The sequence below is a fragment of the Lacerta agilis genome, chromosome 17 (assembly GCF_009819535.1).
Source record: "Lacerta agilis isolate rLacAgi1 chromosome 17, rLacAgi1.pri, whole genome shotgun sequence".
NCBI classification, from domain to species: Eukaryota; Metazoa; Chordata; class Lepidosauria; order Squamata; family Lacertidae; genus Lacerta; species Lacerta agilis.
The window spans coordinates 32,059,921-32,073,900 of NC_046328.1; the positions used below are offsets into that span (position 1 = coordinate 32,059,921).

General features: G+C 49.8%; 1 protein-coding gene across 1 annotated transcript; it reads left to right on the forward strand.

Annotated features, from left to right (window-relative positions):
- The first annotated feature begins 605 nt into the window (after nt 1-605).
- Nucleotides 606-13,635, forward strand: UBE2Q1 (ubiquitin conjugating enzyme E2 Q1). Its single transcript, XM_033136229.1, has 13 exons — nt 606-968; nt 2,797-2,901; nt 3,018-3,122; nt 5,074-5,124; nt 6,042-6,182; nt 6,568-6,652; nt 7,663-7,723; nt 8,343-8,433; nt 8,547-8,605; nt 9,645-9,693; nt 9,973-10,068; nt 11,174-11,240; nt 13,047-13,635. The coding sequence occupies exons 1-13, from the start codon at nt 606-608 to the stop codon at nt 13,076-13,078; spliced, it is 1,305 nt and encodes a 434-aa protein (XP_032992120.1). The 3' UTR covers nt 13,079-13,635.
- Nucleotides 13,636-13,980: the final 345 nt, after the last annotated feature.

Consider the following 13,980-nt stretch of genomic DNA (forward strand, 5'->3'; position numbering starts at 1 on the left):
GCTTTTTCCATTCCACCTCAGGGCAAGAGCTATTTCTCATTCATTTCCGCCCGTTTCCTTGACATAACTTCCGTTTCCTGTACATACATGCCATACAGCTCCCGCCCATGGGTGTTTGTTCCTGTGCGGGTAACATTAGAGTCAAACAACACCGGAACTTCCGGTGAACTTTGGAAGTCATTTTAATTATCGAGCTGCGTAGGGATTAGTGTGGAGCCGCTCTAGGCAAAACTGGAGGCTTCTTTCTACGGCCGCTATTGGCGCCGCTCTATACCTTACCATCTCTATGGTAGAAGTATCATTTTTTTCTAAATAAAGCTCCCAAAGTCACCAAAAGGAGGAGCAGCTGATATTTCTGTGAAGCATATTTTAAACACGACATTTTGGCCCCTTTATAAAATCGTGCTACGGCGCCGCTCTAGGGCTCACATCCTCTGTGGCCAAAGGTAGCGAAAGAACGGGCATTGGGAGTTCCACTTCCGCTCGGGACCGGAAGCGACCGTCTCCATGACGACGGCGTTGTGCGTGCGACCGCGCGTGCCTCCGCCGTCACCTCCTGCCGGAGTGGCTCCTCCTCTTCCTCCTGCTCCCCCGCCCGCGCGCCGATGGGGGGAGGAGCAGGATGCGGGTCGTCACTTCCGACTGCGGGCCCTTCCCGGCCGCCATCTTGCGGTGTGGGGGGACGCGGGGGGCCCGGGGGCCGCGGCGGGCCGCTCGATGGGAAGATGCAGCGCACGGGGCCGGGCGGGGCGGGGCCTGGCGCCGTGCTGGGGGCGGGGCCTGGCGCCGCGCTGGGGGCGGGGCCGGGGCGCGCGCTGCTGAGGCGGGAGCTGCGGCTCCTCGAGTCCATCTTCCACCGCGGCCACGAGCGCTTCCGCATCGCCCGCGCCTGCCCGGACGAGCTGGGCTGCGAGTTCCTGCCCGGCCCGGGCGGCGGGGGGCCCGTCCGTATCCATGGCAACATCACGGTGAGTCCCCGGGTGGGAGGGAGGAGGGGGCGCGTTCAATTGGGCGGGAGACCCTCTCACTCCCTCGGGGGCGGGGCTTGGAGGGGAGTGGGGTGATGGGGCGGGGCGTGTGGAATCGGGGCGGGCCATGCAGAGGCTGGGCGGGGCGTTTTCTGAAAGGGGCGGGACATGTGTGGGCGGAGCTTGGAGGGGCGGGGCCTGAGACGGGCCGAGGGTGGGGGTAGTTGGCATGGTAAGAGAGGGATCATGGAAAGCCCCTGTGGAAACCTATGAAAGTTGCAAACTTGGCATATCATTGTATCCTGAGTTAACACGCTGGCTGCAGTGGAGGCGGAACCCCCATTTTGCATCGCTTGGCATGTAGCTGCCAGGTCAACTGAGAGACATGGCATGATCTAACCCACTCACCCTGTGCCAGCTCACTTCCAAGTGGAAGCAAAGACTTGGCCTTCCTTTGCAACTGGGACAGAAACCCAATGGGTTGGCAGAGGAGGGTTGGAAGGATCCTCCCTCCGCCAGCCTACTCACTCGCCTGCATGGAATTTCTGCTCGCCTCTGATGACCATGCTGAGGCTTAAGCACAATGCAGGCAGCTAGGAGGCAGGGTGTTTCCCTTCTTGAACACTTCTGCAACATGAGAACGCAGTGGGGCCACTCGGTAAGCCAAAAGTTGGACAGTTCGGGACAGACAAAAGAAAGTAGTTCTTCACACAGTGCGCAAACGATGGAATGTAATACGGACACCAAACTGGATGACTTGAAAAGAAGATTGGACAGATTTATGGAGGATAAGACTATCAAGGCTAGTCACCATGGCTATATTCTCCTTCCCCTGTGAAAGACAGTATACCTCTGAATTGCTAGTTGCTGTTGTGGCTGGGTCCTGCTTGCGGGTATCCCAGGGGCAGCTGGTTCTCCACCATGAGGACAGGATGCCAGGGCAGGTTGGCCTTTCACCCTAATCCAGCAGGTTTCTTCTTATGGGAGACCAGCCTTGATTTAGCAGGGGAGATGTGATTTATGTGGGGCAGCTGCCAGGGTAACACAGTGTGCAGCATGTAGCCGAAAAGGGGTGTAGGCTGCAGCAAGGAAGCAGAGGGAGCAGGACAGCCCAGGTGCTCCGATGGCCTAGGTGGGAAAAGATGGGTAAGGATCAGGATCAGGCGAAGAGGTGTCACTATTTTGCTTTTATGACTCTGCTCTTCAGCCTCGCTGCAGCTTGCCTTCCTTAATGGTTTAGACTGGAAATAACACTCCAGAGATCTGGGGGACGTGTAGCCCCTCAACCCTGACCATTGGACATCTTGGCTGCAGCTGATGTGTGTTGGGAGGCCAACAGTATTTGGAGGGACCCGCAGGATCCCCAGCTCTGAGATAATAGATGCCTGGGTCAAAAGGCAGGGAGGGTTGTTGTCTCAACTAAGACCTTAGACTTGAGACCCCTTGAGCTTGGACTGGCAGACTTCATTATGGCATCAAGTTAGTCCCTAGCTGCATGGCTTTAATGTTCAGAGGGCCACAAGAACCCTGGCAGGTAGAATAACATTGCTAGCCCGTGGGAGCTGAAGTCAAGGTATTTAGATCAAGATTGGAGAACCTGGTGCCCTCAAGGTATCATTGGACTCCAAATCCCATCAGCCTCAGCCAGCATGGTTATGGGAGTTGTAGTCCAGTGACATCTAGAGGACCATAGGGTCCCCAGCTCTAGCATAATGGGCCTGTGACAGGAAGTTGCAGAGGACTGAAGCATGACAACATTGTCATATCTGGTTATCTCTGTGAGATGCTGCCTATCGCTAACCCCCTCTGTTCCTCCCCCCTTCTCTAGGAGTCTTATCCAGCTGTCCCCCCAATATGGTCCGTGGAATCGGACGATCCCAACCTGGCGGCGATCCTGGAGCGGCTAGCAGATGTGAAGAAAGGAAACACGTTGGTGAGCCACATCTTTGGGGAAGGAGGGGGAGCGATTGAGCTGGAGGAGGCGGGGGGGGTGATCAGCATTCCTCCTTTTTCTGTAACTTTGTTGTCATTGGCTTCCTTCTTGGGTAGCTTCTGCAGCACCTGAAGCGGATCATTTCCGATCTCTGCAAACTCTACAACCTTCCCCAGCATCCGGACGTTGAAATGCTGGACCAGCCTCTGCCTGCTGAGCAGGTAAGCCAGCCTTGTGGCTCCCGGCATGGCTCCTGGGCCAGGTGGCATTCTGCTGTCATGGAGGCTGCTTGAATGGGCACGGTTGGTTCCATATAGGAAGGTGTTAGATACCAATGCCCCAGGACACTCCTGACTTGCCTGCGCAGCAAAGTAGCAGAGTAGTGGAACTCTGGTAGACGTGGGATTCCACGGAAACACAACACACAGGAAAAACCATTCATAGAAGTTTACTAAGGCCTAAGTTCTTCACAGTTCTTTGTCAAGGGTCCCAATAAAGTACAGCGTAGCTCCTCTTAGAGCAAAAAAAAAAATCCAGCTTCAGCATAAAAAGACACCACACAAATATAAATGCAAAAATATAAGGGTAAAAGATAGAAGTCAGTCGAAGAATAAAGAAAAAAGAAGAATGAGAAAGACTCCTCACTGGGCAGCAGATAATACAGTTCCCCGTGGCCTTGGTGCGAAGATAAGGCATCCAGTTCAAAATAACAGCTGCTTGTTTTGAGCAGAATGGAAAGTTACAGACCTGCTAGAATGCACTAGCATGTTCCAGCTTTTATTGGCAGCTTCTGCAAATACATAAAACTTCACTCCATGACGGAAGGGACAGTGGACTCTGCCTTATGATGAGCTCCATATTGTCTGCACTGACTTGCAGCAGCAGTCCAGGGTTTCAGATGGGAATCTTTCCCAGCCTAAGTTGGGGATGCTGAGAATTGAAGCAGTGACCTTCTGTGTGCAATCTGGCTAACAAACATTAGAATCTTGTTTTTAAAAAAGAAATTATATTAATTTTACGAATAAAAAAAATACTAATAAACACACATTGATAAAGTAACACTATTTGTGGAGATTCTCCAAATCTCGCAACTTCCCCCCATCCCATCCATGGAGTCTTGTTTTAAAACATCTACAACTGCATATTCATTTGTGCTCCAGTTATTCTATCAAACCATATTATCCATAATATTTTTTACACTACAAGTGTGTCAAAATCCTGCTCTGGTTTCCATCTGTTTACAGTGGTCTCCTAAATAACTTGTAAATTTTTCCCATTCTTTTATAAAGTTTTTATCCTCTTGATTTTCAGAAATCAAGGAAACTCAGAAACAGACATGAGAATCTTCTGTTTAACTTTTTGTCCAAGCTGAGAAACTATGACTAACAGCTCTGGAATGAGCCACAATATTAAAATATAGTTCAAAGTTGTTTTAATACCTTGCAGTGCAGTTCATAGGAACGCAGGCAGCTGCCTTATATTGAGTCAGACCCACCTTGGCCCACCTTGCTCAGTTTTGTCTACACTGACTGGCAGGGGCTTTCTGCAGAGATGCCGGGGTTTGAACCTGGGACCCTCTGCATCCAAAGGAGATGTTCTGTCGCTGAGCTGCAACCCTTTCCTAACCACATCTACTCATAAGTCTAAATCATATTGAATTCCACAGGGCTTACTCCTAGGTAGTTGAGATTGCAGCCTGTGTAGTAGTGTTCATGGAAACGTCCTGATTTGGTCACACAAAGTTTGCCCGCAAAAGGCTCATTCATATTTTGACATATTAAGATGAGAGATGATTTGTCTGAATGCTGTCGCTTTTATCAAACTTCTATACAGCTTGTTTTCAGGCAGGAATTAACGTGTAGTGTTTGGAGCAGAGTCAGCCTAACTTAAGGAAGCTGAGAGTTGTTGTGAGGTCTCTATTTCTCTCACCGAGCTACAATTCCCAGAGCAATTTAGCAGCCTGTCCTTCTTCCCAGGCAACTTGGGTGGGGAACAGGTGACCCCTAACAACTCCCAGAACTCTTAACAAACTACAGTTCCCAGGAACTGGGAACACCATGACTGTTCAAAGTGACTTCATTGCAATTTAGACATAGGTTGCAAGTGTAGCCTTACGGCAGTGTTTTCTAGAATAACTCCATGCACTTGTCCTCCTGCTGTTTTGTTCCATAGAGCACACAGGAAGAAGTGTCCTCTGAAGAGGAAGACGAGGAGATGCCAGAGGTAAGGGGTGCATTCCTTTAAAAATTCCCAGCTCCTGTTTGCTCAGCCACCTCAATTCCACAGCTATTCCTGTTCCTTCAGAAATTTTCAGAACAGGGGCGATAATAATAATAATTTTATTAACTTATACCCCGCCCATCATGTGGACTGTAGATTTTAATGCGATAGCGAGCAAGGATTTGGATACATTCATCAGTGGCAAATAATAGACACATCCAAATCAGTAACAGCTTTAAAAATTGGCTGCAGAAGCCTATGTTAAAAGGTCTATGGAGATACTGTATATTCTGGCGTATAAGACTACTTTTTAATCCAAGAAAATCTTCTCAAAAGTCGGGGGTCGTCTTATACGCTGGATGGAGAATCTGCGGTCGAGTGTATCTCAAACTCTATATTTTAACTGGAAAAGTTGGGCGTCATCTTATACGCCCAGTCGTCTTATACGCCAGAAAATACGGTACATTTTGGAGACAGAGCACACTTCTTATTTAGCATGCAACAATTCTTGAATAGTTCCATGTTGCTAAATTTCTATGTAAGAAATCAACCTTATAGTGTAGCAGCACCTACACCTTGGAACTCCCTGCCTTTTGATAATAGACAGGCTCCTTCACTGTACCATTTTCGGCGCCTGCTACAAACATGTTTGTTAGGCATGCCATGAGGGAATGTGGCCCTTGGGTGAAAGGAAGTCCTCAGACCCGCTACTTGCGGTTGTGAAAGTTGAAGCAGCACGAAAACAGACCTGCGTGCCTCATGCAGCTTTTGATTTCCAAGGAGAGAAAAAGAGAATTCAAAGCTGTCACGAGCCAGGAATGTGTCACGAGCTCCGACCTCGCATTGCAGGGGGTTGGACTAGATGGCCCTTGGGTCCCTTTCCAACTTCACAGTTCTGTGGTTCTCTTCTCGCCCTCAAGGACACAGAAGAACTCGATCACTATGAGATGAAAGAGGAGGAGCCGGCGGAAGGGAAGAAGGCGGAAGATGACGGCATTGGCAAGGAGAATCTGGCCATCCTCGAGAAAATAAAAAAGAACCAGAGGCAAGATTACTTAAATGTACGTGTCGCCAGGCGGGAGGGCAAGGCGGGGAAACGGGGGGCGGGTTGGGGATGGAGATGGAGATGGAGAGGAAGGCAGCCCAGCTGACGTTTCAAAGGCTGCCTCTCCCTCTTTGACGCTGGGAGTGGCACATGGTCGGACTGTGGCTTCCGTGAGCCCTGGCTGTTGGCTGCACTGCCTGGGGGCTGGTGGGAGTTGGAGTCCACCTTGCCAGGAGAGCACCAGGCCAGCCCTGAGCCTGGGCAATAGTTTGCCTCCTCCAGCCAGGGACCGTTCCGAGGGCGGGGGCTGGGGAGATAGAGTAGCCTGCAGCTGGGCAGCCCATTTTGCTAGCAACACGGGTGTAACAATGAAATTCCTCCTCCCTCTCGCCCTCTCTCAGGGGGCAGTGTCTGGGTCTGTGCAGGCCACCGACCGGCTAATGAAGGAGCTCAGGGATATTTACCGATCGGCAAGTTTCAAGGGTGGTGAGTATCTAGCCTGGAAAAGCCCCGCGGTGGGGGGGCGGAGGGGCCAAGGACTGGGAGCCTGGCCTTGTTTCTGCTTTCTGGGAAAGTGGTTGCCATCGGTCAGGAAGAGAGGGGCAGGACTGTTGAGAAACCTGGATTGTAATAGGTAAACTGAGTTGGTGGGTCATGTGATGCACCATGTGGCTTTATCCTGTGTTATTTTCTTGTGGTTGTGTGTCTGATGTATACTGATGCCTATAATGTAGAATTTGAAATTTATTTTGTCACCCCTGTGTTGCATTGGTCTTTTCAGTGGGGTGCAGATGATGGAGCAATTGTTTTGTTGGTGGTTTGTTTAGGTAGATACATATACTCTGGGCTGTGTCCTTGCTCACTCTGCTCACTAACCCTAACCCATAATAATAATAATAATACTTTTATTATTTGTACCCCACCCATGTGGGTAACTCCGTCATTCTGGGTGGCTTCCAACATATATAAAAACATAATTACCCCCATTAACCTGGTGCCTCCCTTTCCCAGGATTCTCATGCGGCACTGCAAATCCCACAATGGGGGCTGCGCATTGACAGCCATACATATATTTGTATGTATACAGGCAAGTCCCCACTTGTACACGATCTACTTGCACCCACACACTCGGCACTGGGAACCCAGAAGTGGGGAGCACCCTAGAGAGTCCTTGTGGCTTGCAATGAGACCCCGGAGCCCAAAAAGGACATCCTCTTCAGGTTCTGGGGTCTCCTTGCAAGCCACAAGGACTCTCTAGGGTGCTCCCCACTTAGGTGCGGTTCATGTACGCACGAGGGGCCTGGAACATAACCCCCATGTGAATGGGGAGTCGTCTATATATATTGTGGAAGCCGAAATGGTTTGCTGTAGGAATTTAATTCTGCGTTGTTGATTACTTTAAGGTTTTTTTTGTGTGTGTGTGTATGGTTGTGTGTATAGCCATTCTTCCTTTCCTTTCTTCTGCAATTCTGACTGCTTCTTTGTATTTCCCACAGGAAACTATGCAGTTGAACTAGTGAATGACAGCCTGTACGACTGGAATGTCAAACTCCTGAGGTGAGGGTCTGACTGGTCCCGTGTGTGTGTGTGCGCGTGCGTGCGTGTGTGCGCGTGCGTGCGTGCTGCACCCTACCCTAAGCAAGATGCCTGGGTGTAGGGGGAGGCCCTGACCACCCCTCCATTTAAGGCCCATCTTGTGGCATGGAAAGCATGCTAAGGGACAGTGCTTATATGATGGGCCTTAAATTTTTCATATGTCTGCTGAAGAAGTAACATCGAAACAGTGAACTTTATCCGGAAACGCTGTCCGTCGGAAGATCACATTCACTGGTTTCTTCACCACTTCGGCTTTACTGGAATACTACATTTATTGTGCTATATTTAGAGACTGTTTATATGCATTGTATCTTGTCATATTATTAGGATATATTTCCCTTTGAATGCTTATATTGTTCATTGACATCACTTAAGCTCTTTAGAGTTCATATCACATTGTTTGGTCTCGTGTTGCTCTGTTTTTTTTTTATTCTCGTTCGAGTTGCAACACAGGGGTTCCCCTTTTTGACTTCCTCGTCCAGCCCAGCATGTGACCCCCAAAGCGGGAACTCTGACCTGGGGAGGGGGGAGTGGCCTTCCTCTAGCCTCGGCTCAGCTTGCTTCCCTCTCTCTCTCCCAGGGTGGACGAGGACAGCGCCTTGCACAGCGACCTGCAGATCCTCAAAGAGAAAGAGGGGGCAGACTTCATCCTCCTCAACTTCACCTTTAAGGTCAGGCTGGTGGGAGGGAGGAGGTGGCGGCAGCAGCAGCAGCTGATGGCTGGGGTGGGAGGGAAAGGGAGGGCTGCCCGGCAGCCAGCTCAGCTTCTCTCTTCTCCTTTCAGGACAACTTTCCCTTTGACCCGCCCTTCGTAAGGGTCGTGTCTCCTGTGCTATCAGGAGGGTAAGTGCCTGACGACCCCCACCGGTGGGATTTGGGTGGCTGCTATTAGTAACTTCGGTTTCCTATCAAGGGCAAGGGCAACAACCCATGTAAAACCATGCTGTTTTAAATCAGTATTATTTAAACCTATATTACCTCCCTTCTTCTGAAGATCTCAGGGCAGCCAGGACCTAGGAAACTGCCTCATACTGAGCCCAGATCCTTGGTCATCTATCTCAGTATTGTCTAGACCAGGGTTCAGCAAACCTTTTCAGCAGGGGGTCGGTTCACTGTCCCTCAGACCTTGTGGGGGGCTGGACTATATTTTTTTTGGGGGGGGGGGAATGAACGAATTCCTATGCCCCACGAATAACTCAGAGATGCATTTTAAATAAAAGGACACATTCTACTCGTGTAAAAACACGCTGATTCCCAGACCATCTGCGGGCCGGATTTAGAAGGCGATTGGGCCGGATCCGGCCCCTGGGTCTTAGTTTGCCTACCGGCAAGTCACTAGGTTTCAGGCAGGAGGACATTCCCAGCCCCTAACTAGAAATGCCAGGGATTGAACCTGGGACCTTCTGCCTGCAAGGGGGATGTTCTGCCCCCAAGTTCTTACCATGGCACACTGGGTTTGCTTGGAAAGGACACAGGATTAAAACTGGGGTGGGGGGGATCTGTGCTGCTGGGTGCCCTGTTCCCCGGAGGTGACAGTATTTGGAACCTACTGCCGGACAAACTCGATCAGGTGTTCCTTGGTTCTGAAGAAAATCAGAGGCGGCCCCATTCCGTCTGCTCCATCTAGAGATGTAGAGCCAGCTTCCACCTGCCTCCTCCCCCCCCCCCCAGGACAGGCCATCTTAGCTGAGCAGCAGGATTGGTTGTGGGGCAGGAGGCACATTAATAATTTTATTATTTCTACATTAGGATGTGCTATTAGGAAAGGGCTTTGATTGTGAGGAACTGGGTTACTGCTCCCCTTTTAAATGAATTTACACACAGAGAGAGGAGAGGGGCTTTTTGGCTAACAATGGATTTTCCTCTGTCCTTCTCTCTCAAGGTATGTCCTGGGCGGAGGAGCTATCTGCATGGAGCTTCTAACTAAACAGGTGAGCGGCTGGAAGGACTCCCACTGGGCAGCGTTTGGGGCCAGCCCAAGTCCCACTTCTGCGGCAGTTGGGCTGGGGTGTTCGGCTGGCCTGCTGCTCCCTGGGATAGCTCAAGTCGGTAGAGCACGAGACTCTTAATCTCAGGGTTGCGGGTTCGAGCCGCACATGGGGCAGAAAGGTCCCTGCATTGCAGAGGGCTGGACTAGATCACGCTCTGTGGTCGCTCCCAACTCTACAATTCTGTGAAGATTTCCTTTTCCCTCACTTCCTTTTCCCCAGGGCTGGAGCAGTGCTTACTCGGTGGAGTCCGTGATCATGCAGATCAGTGCCACACTTGTGAAAGGCAAAGCCAGGGTCCAGTTTGGCGCCAACAAGGTAACCTCCCTGCGCTGCTGCTGTAGAGGAGTCAGCTGCCAGAGGTTCCAAAAACTGGCAGAAGAGAGCCAGCAAATTTACAGTTCCCCAAGTGCTTTTTACAATCCTTCTTCACGAGGAACTCTGGAAAGGGAATTGTGGGCAATCTCAGCACCCTGAACAAACAGTAGCTCCCAGAATATATTTTTGTTTGGGGGGTGGGGGAACCGTGACTGTTCAAAGTGATGTCATGGTGCTTTAAATGTATGATGTGCAATGTGGCCTAGGTCAGTCTTGGGTCTCCAGCTGTTGCAAGACTACAACTCCCATCATCCCTGGCCATTGGGCTAAGCTAGTGGTGGATCATGGGAGTTGTAGTCCTGCAACATCTTGGGACCTGAGGTTGAAGAACACAGACCTAGGTGACCTTGAATGAGCCGCAGACCTTTTCTCTCTTTCAGCCCTCAAGGTTGTTGCAAGAATAAAACAGGGAGGGGAGAACTATGTCCACTGTGTTAAAATACGGGATATAAACGTGTAAAAAAATGTGTGTGGGGGGGCCAGCTTCCTATGGTCACACCATTCTTGTCCTAAAATGCCTTGATTGCATTTAAAAAAAAAAAACAAACACCACGTACAAGATATTCAGCACAGTGAGTGTTTCGTGGTTGGAGCAATGTGGGAGATAAAATCTGGCAAAGTCGCCTCTAGGAGTGTCACATCTGCTTTCATGGGTATGTGGCCTTTCAGGGTAATCGTGTTTCTGTAGTTTAGAGGCAGCAGCCTCTAGGGCACCCTATGGCTGGGCGATAGCTGTCTTTCAGCTTCGCGATATATTGCCAGCTAAACATCGCGACATACTGATATATCACAATGTCTGAAATAAGGATGGAACTGTTAGAGGCACTGGCTGGATTCACAGTTTTCCCCACGTTTTGATTTTTGTATAGCGCACACATACCATGATTTGCCATATATTGCCAAGTCGAAAACTATGGAACTGATATGGACTTCAAACCAGTTTTGGACGATATATTAATGTATCTCCCAGCCCTGTTGCACCCATTGTGGGCAGATAGGGCAGCCTTCTTAACATTAAGAGCCATTCTCCGTTCTCCCCTCGCAGAACCAGTACAGTTTGACAAGAGCGCAGCAGTCGTACAAGTCCCTGGTCCAGATTCACGAGAAGAATGGTAAGGACTAGCACCTTGGTTGAAGCGTGTCCAGTGGAAGGCTGAGGAGCCGACCTACGTTGTTGGCCAGTGTTTCTTATCCTCGCCTTAAGGAACAGCCAGGCTTAGGGAGGAACAGGTGGGACCCCACAAGTGGCTTTATAAGGATTTAAACCAGCACTTTATGAGTTGAGCCCAGAAATTCTGCAAGAGCCAAACAGTAAAGCCATTATTAATAATAACAACAATACTCAGCAAGTTCCATTCTGTACACCCATGGCAACAGGTGCCAGGTGTAAGATAAAACAGGAGGAGCCAAATGTAAAATGAGGTCACAGGGTGGAATCATGGAGTCAGTGACGCCATGCAGCAGTAAACTGCATTTACAAGTACAAAACTAATAATAATAATAATAATAATATTTATTATTTGTACCCCGCCCATCTGGCTGGATTTCTCCAGCCACTCTGGGCGGCTTCCAACAAAAATCAGATACAAAAACATCACACATTAAAAACTTCCCTGAAAAGGGCTGCCTTCAGGTTTTTTCTGAATGTCAGGTAGTTGTTTATCTCCTTGACCTGTGATGGGAGGGCGTTCCACAGGGCGGGTGCCACCACCAAGAAGGCCCTCTGCCTGGTTCCCTGTAGCTTTGCTTCTCGCAGTGAGGGAACCGACAGAAGGCCCTCGGCACTGGATCTCAGTGTCCGGGCTGAATGATGGGGGTGGAGACGCTCCTTCAGGTATACAGGACCAAGGCCGTTTAGGGCTTTAAAGGTCAGCACCAACACTTTGAATTGTGCTCGGAAACGTACTACACCCGAGTTACTACAGGCAACAGCCTAATCGAGGGAGAGAGGGGTGGTGTTGCCATTGTTAAACAATTGTGGGAGGGGAGCTCAGAACCCCTTACCAATGTACCTTCTGCACTCAGCCCCTTGTCCTAGGGGCGTTCTGTCTATACTGAAGAGTCTCATTGCAGTGGAAGATGGGTAGTGGCAGAGCTTTCCCACTCCAGAAAGCTTGTCTGCCATTACTGACCTGCTGTTCCCAACTGAGGCTGCCAGCAGCTTGAAAAGCATCATCCCATGGCAATCCCTGTAGGGCACGGGTGGGTTGCCTGGTGCCCTCCAGATGTTGGGAGGGTGACTGTAACATACCCCCAGCAAGGTCTCTGGATCAGGAGTGACGGGAGTTGGAATCCAGCAAGATCTGGAGAGACCCACAGGATTCCCATCCCCCTGGAGAGGATGGCCCCTAGCTCAGTGGCAGAGCTTATTATTTCTATGCAAAAAAAGCCCCCCTGCTCCTCCAGTTCTAGAGGAGAATCTGAGCCTGGGAAAGAGCCTCTGAGCAACCAAGTAAGAAGAGTATTTTGCTGGCTAGACCAGCTCCATGTGAGGCAGGGGTGGGGAATTGCTGACCTGTGATGTACTTTTAAAAAATAATAGTAATAACTGGGTGGTGGGGTTAATTCTGTGCTGGCAGGCCCAGCTAAAGCTCAGCTGTTTGCAAAAGGACTTTCAAACAGCCCCTCTGAAAAGCAGGGGTTTGAAGAGCAGCACAAGGCAGTTTTACAAAAAAAAGTTTCGAAACGGCTGTGCTTTTGTGTTCCTGACAATCAGGATGCAGCATTGCCTGATGTGAGGATGGCATCTGGCGATTGACGGGAGGGCGGGGTCCCCCCCCCCACAAGGGTGAAGAGGTTAAGAATATGTAGGTTGCCCACCAGCAAAGGTTTCCCAGCCTTGATCTACAGAAACGGCATCTGTTCACCTAAACCCCACGTCTTCCACCTTTCCTCACAACCTTTTACTTTGTTCTCAGGCTGGTACACGCCCCCTAAGGAAGATGGCTAAGCATGGAGACGGTCGCCCTGGACAGCCTCAGACCGGCCTCGACTTCCCTGCTGAACGCTGCTGCATTTGGATCGCAAGGATGCCTGCTCTTCCTCCTCCTCCTCCTCCTAGGACAGGACACTCACACTCTCCTCCCTCTCTCTTTCTCCACCGCCCGTACTTGCAAGGCGATTTTAGTGAGCAGCTCCAGCGGGGGACTCTTGCGGAATTATAAACACTTGCGAGCAGCCGGGCCCTCCCTCTGCTCTGTTCGGGCTACTCGCTTGGACCCGCGCTAGCAGGCAAGCTGGCAGTCACTCTTATTAAAAACCACACACACACGAAAAACAAAAACAAACAGCAAAACTCTTTGATTCTCTTGTTATCGCTGGAAGCTTCCAGCTCCGCTGCAGTCTAGAGCACCTCTGCCTCTTCCCTCTGCTACGGATTTAATTTATTTTCTTATTTTCATGTACACTGCTTTTTTTTTCTTTTCCTTTTTGGTTACAGTGTATGATGGATGTGTATGGGGGGGAAATGTATCTTTGGAGAACAATTACATTTGTTAATTTGAAGGGGAACTAGTCTTACCTCTCTGTCTGCAAAGCAGGTGGCAACTCAGGGTAGGGTAAAGGGTGTTGCCTTCCCAGAAGAAGAAAAAAAACCCACTAATCCATGAGGTCTAGAAACTTTAAAATCAGTTCCTAAAGATCCTCAGGCTCGTGGAATTGCCATAACTTGCTAGATTTATATTGCGTCTGTGTGACATTCCCTATGATCTAAACACAATATCTGCACTGTGATTTTTTATTTTTTAACCAGGACCAACTCTGCCTAGTAGTTGTGAGGATGGTTGCTTTTGAATCCTCACAGTCCTATTGTATTAACTCCTTGTACTGTACACTTGCTTTTTCAGAATTAGG

Excerpts from the sequence above, each read along its gene's own strand:
- UBE2Q1 (XM_033136229.1), top strand. The coding sequence starts at position 606 with ATGGGGGGAGGAGCAGGATGCGGGTCGTCACTTCCGACTGCGGGCCCT. Across the intron at positions 6,653-7,662 it reads ATCGGCAAGTTTCAAGGGTG|GAAACTATGCAGTTGAACTA; the intron begins GTGAGTATCTAG and ends TATTTCCCACAG. Across the intron at positions 10,069-11,173 it reads TCCAGTTTGGCGCCAACAAG|AACCAGTACAGTTTGACAAG; the intron begins GTAACCTCCCTG and ends CTCCCCTCGCAG.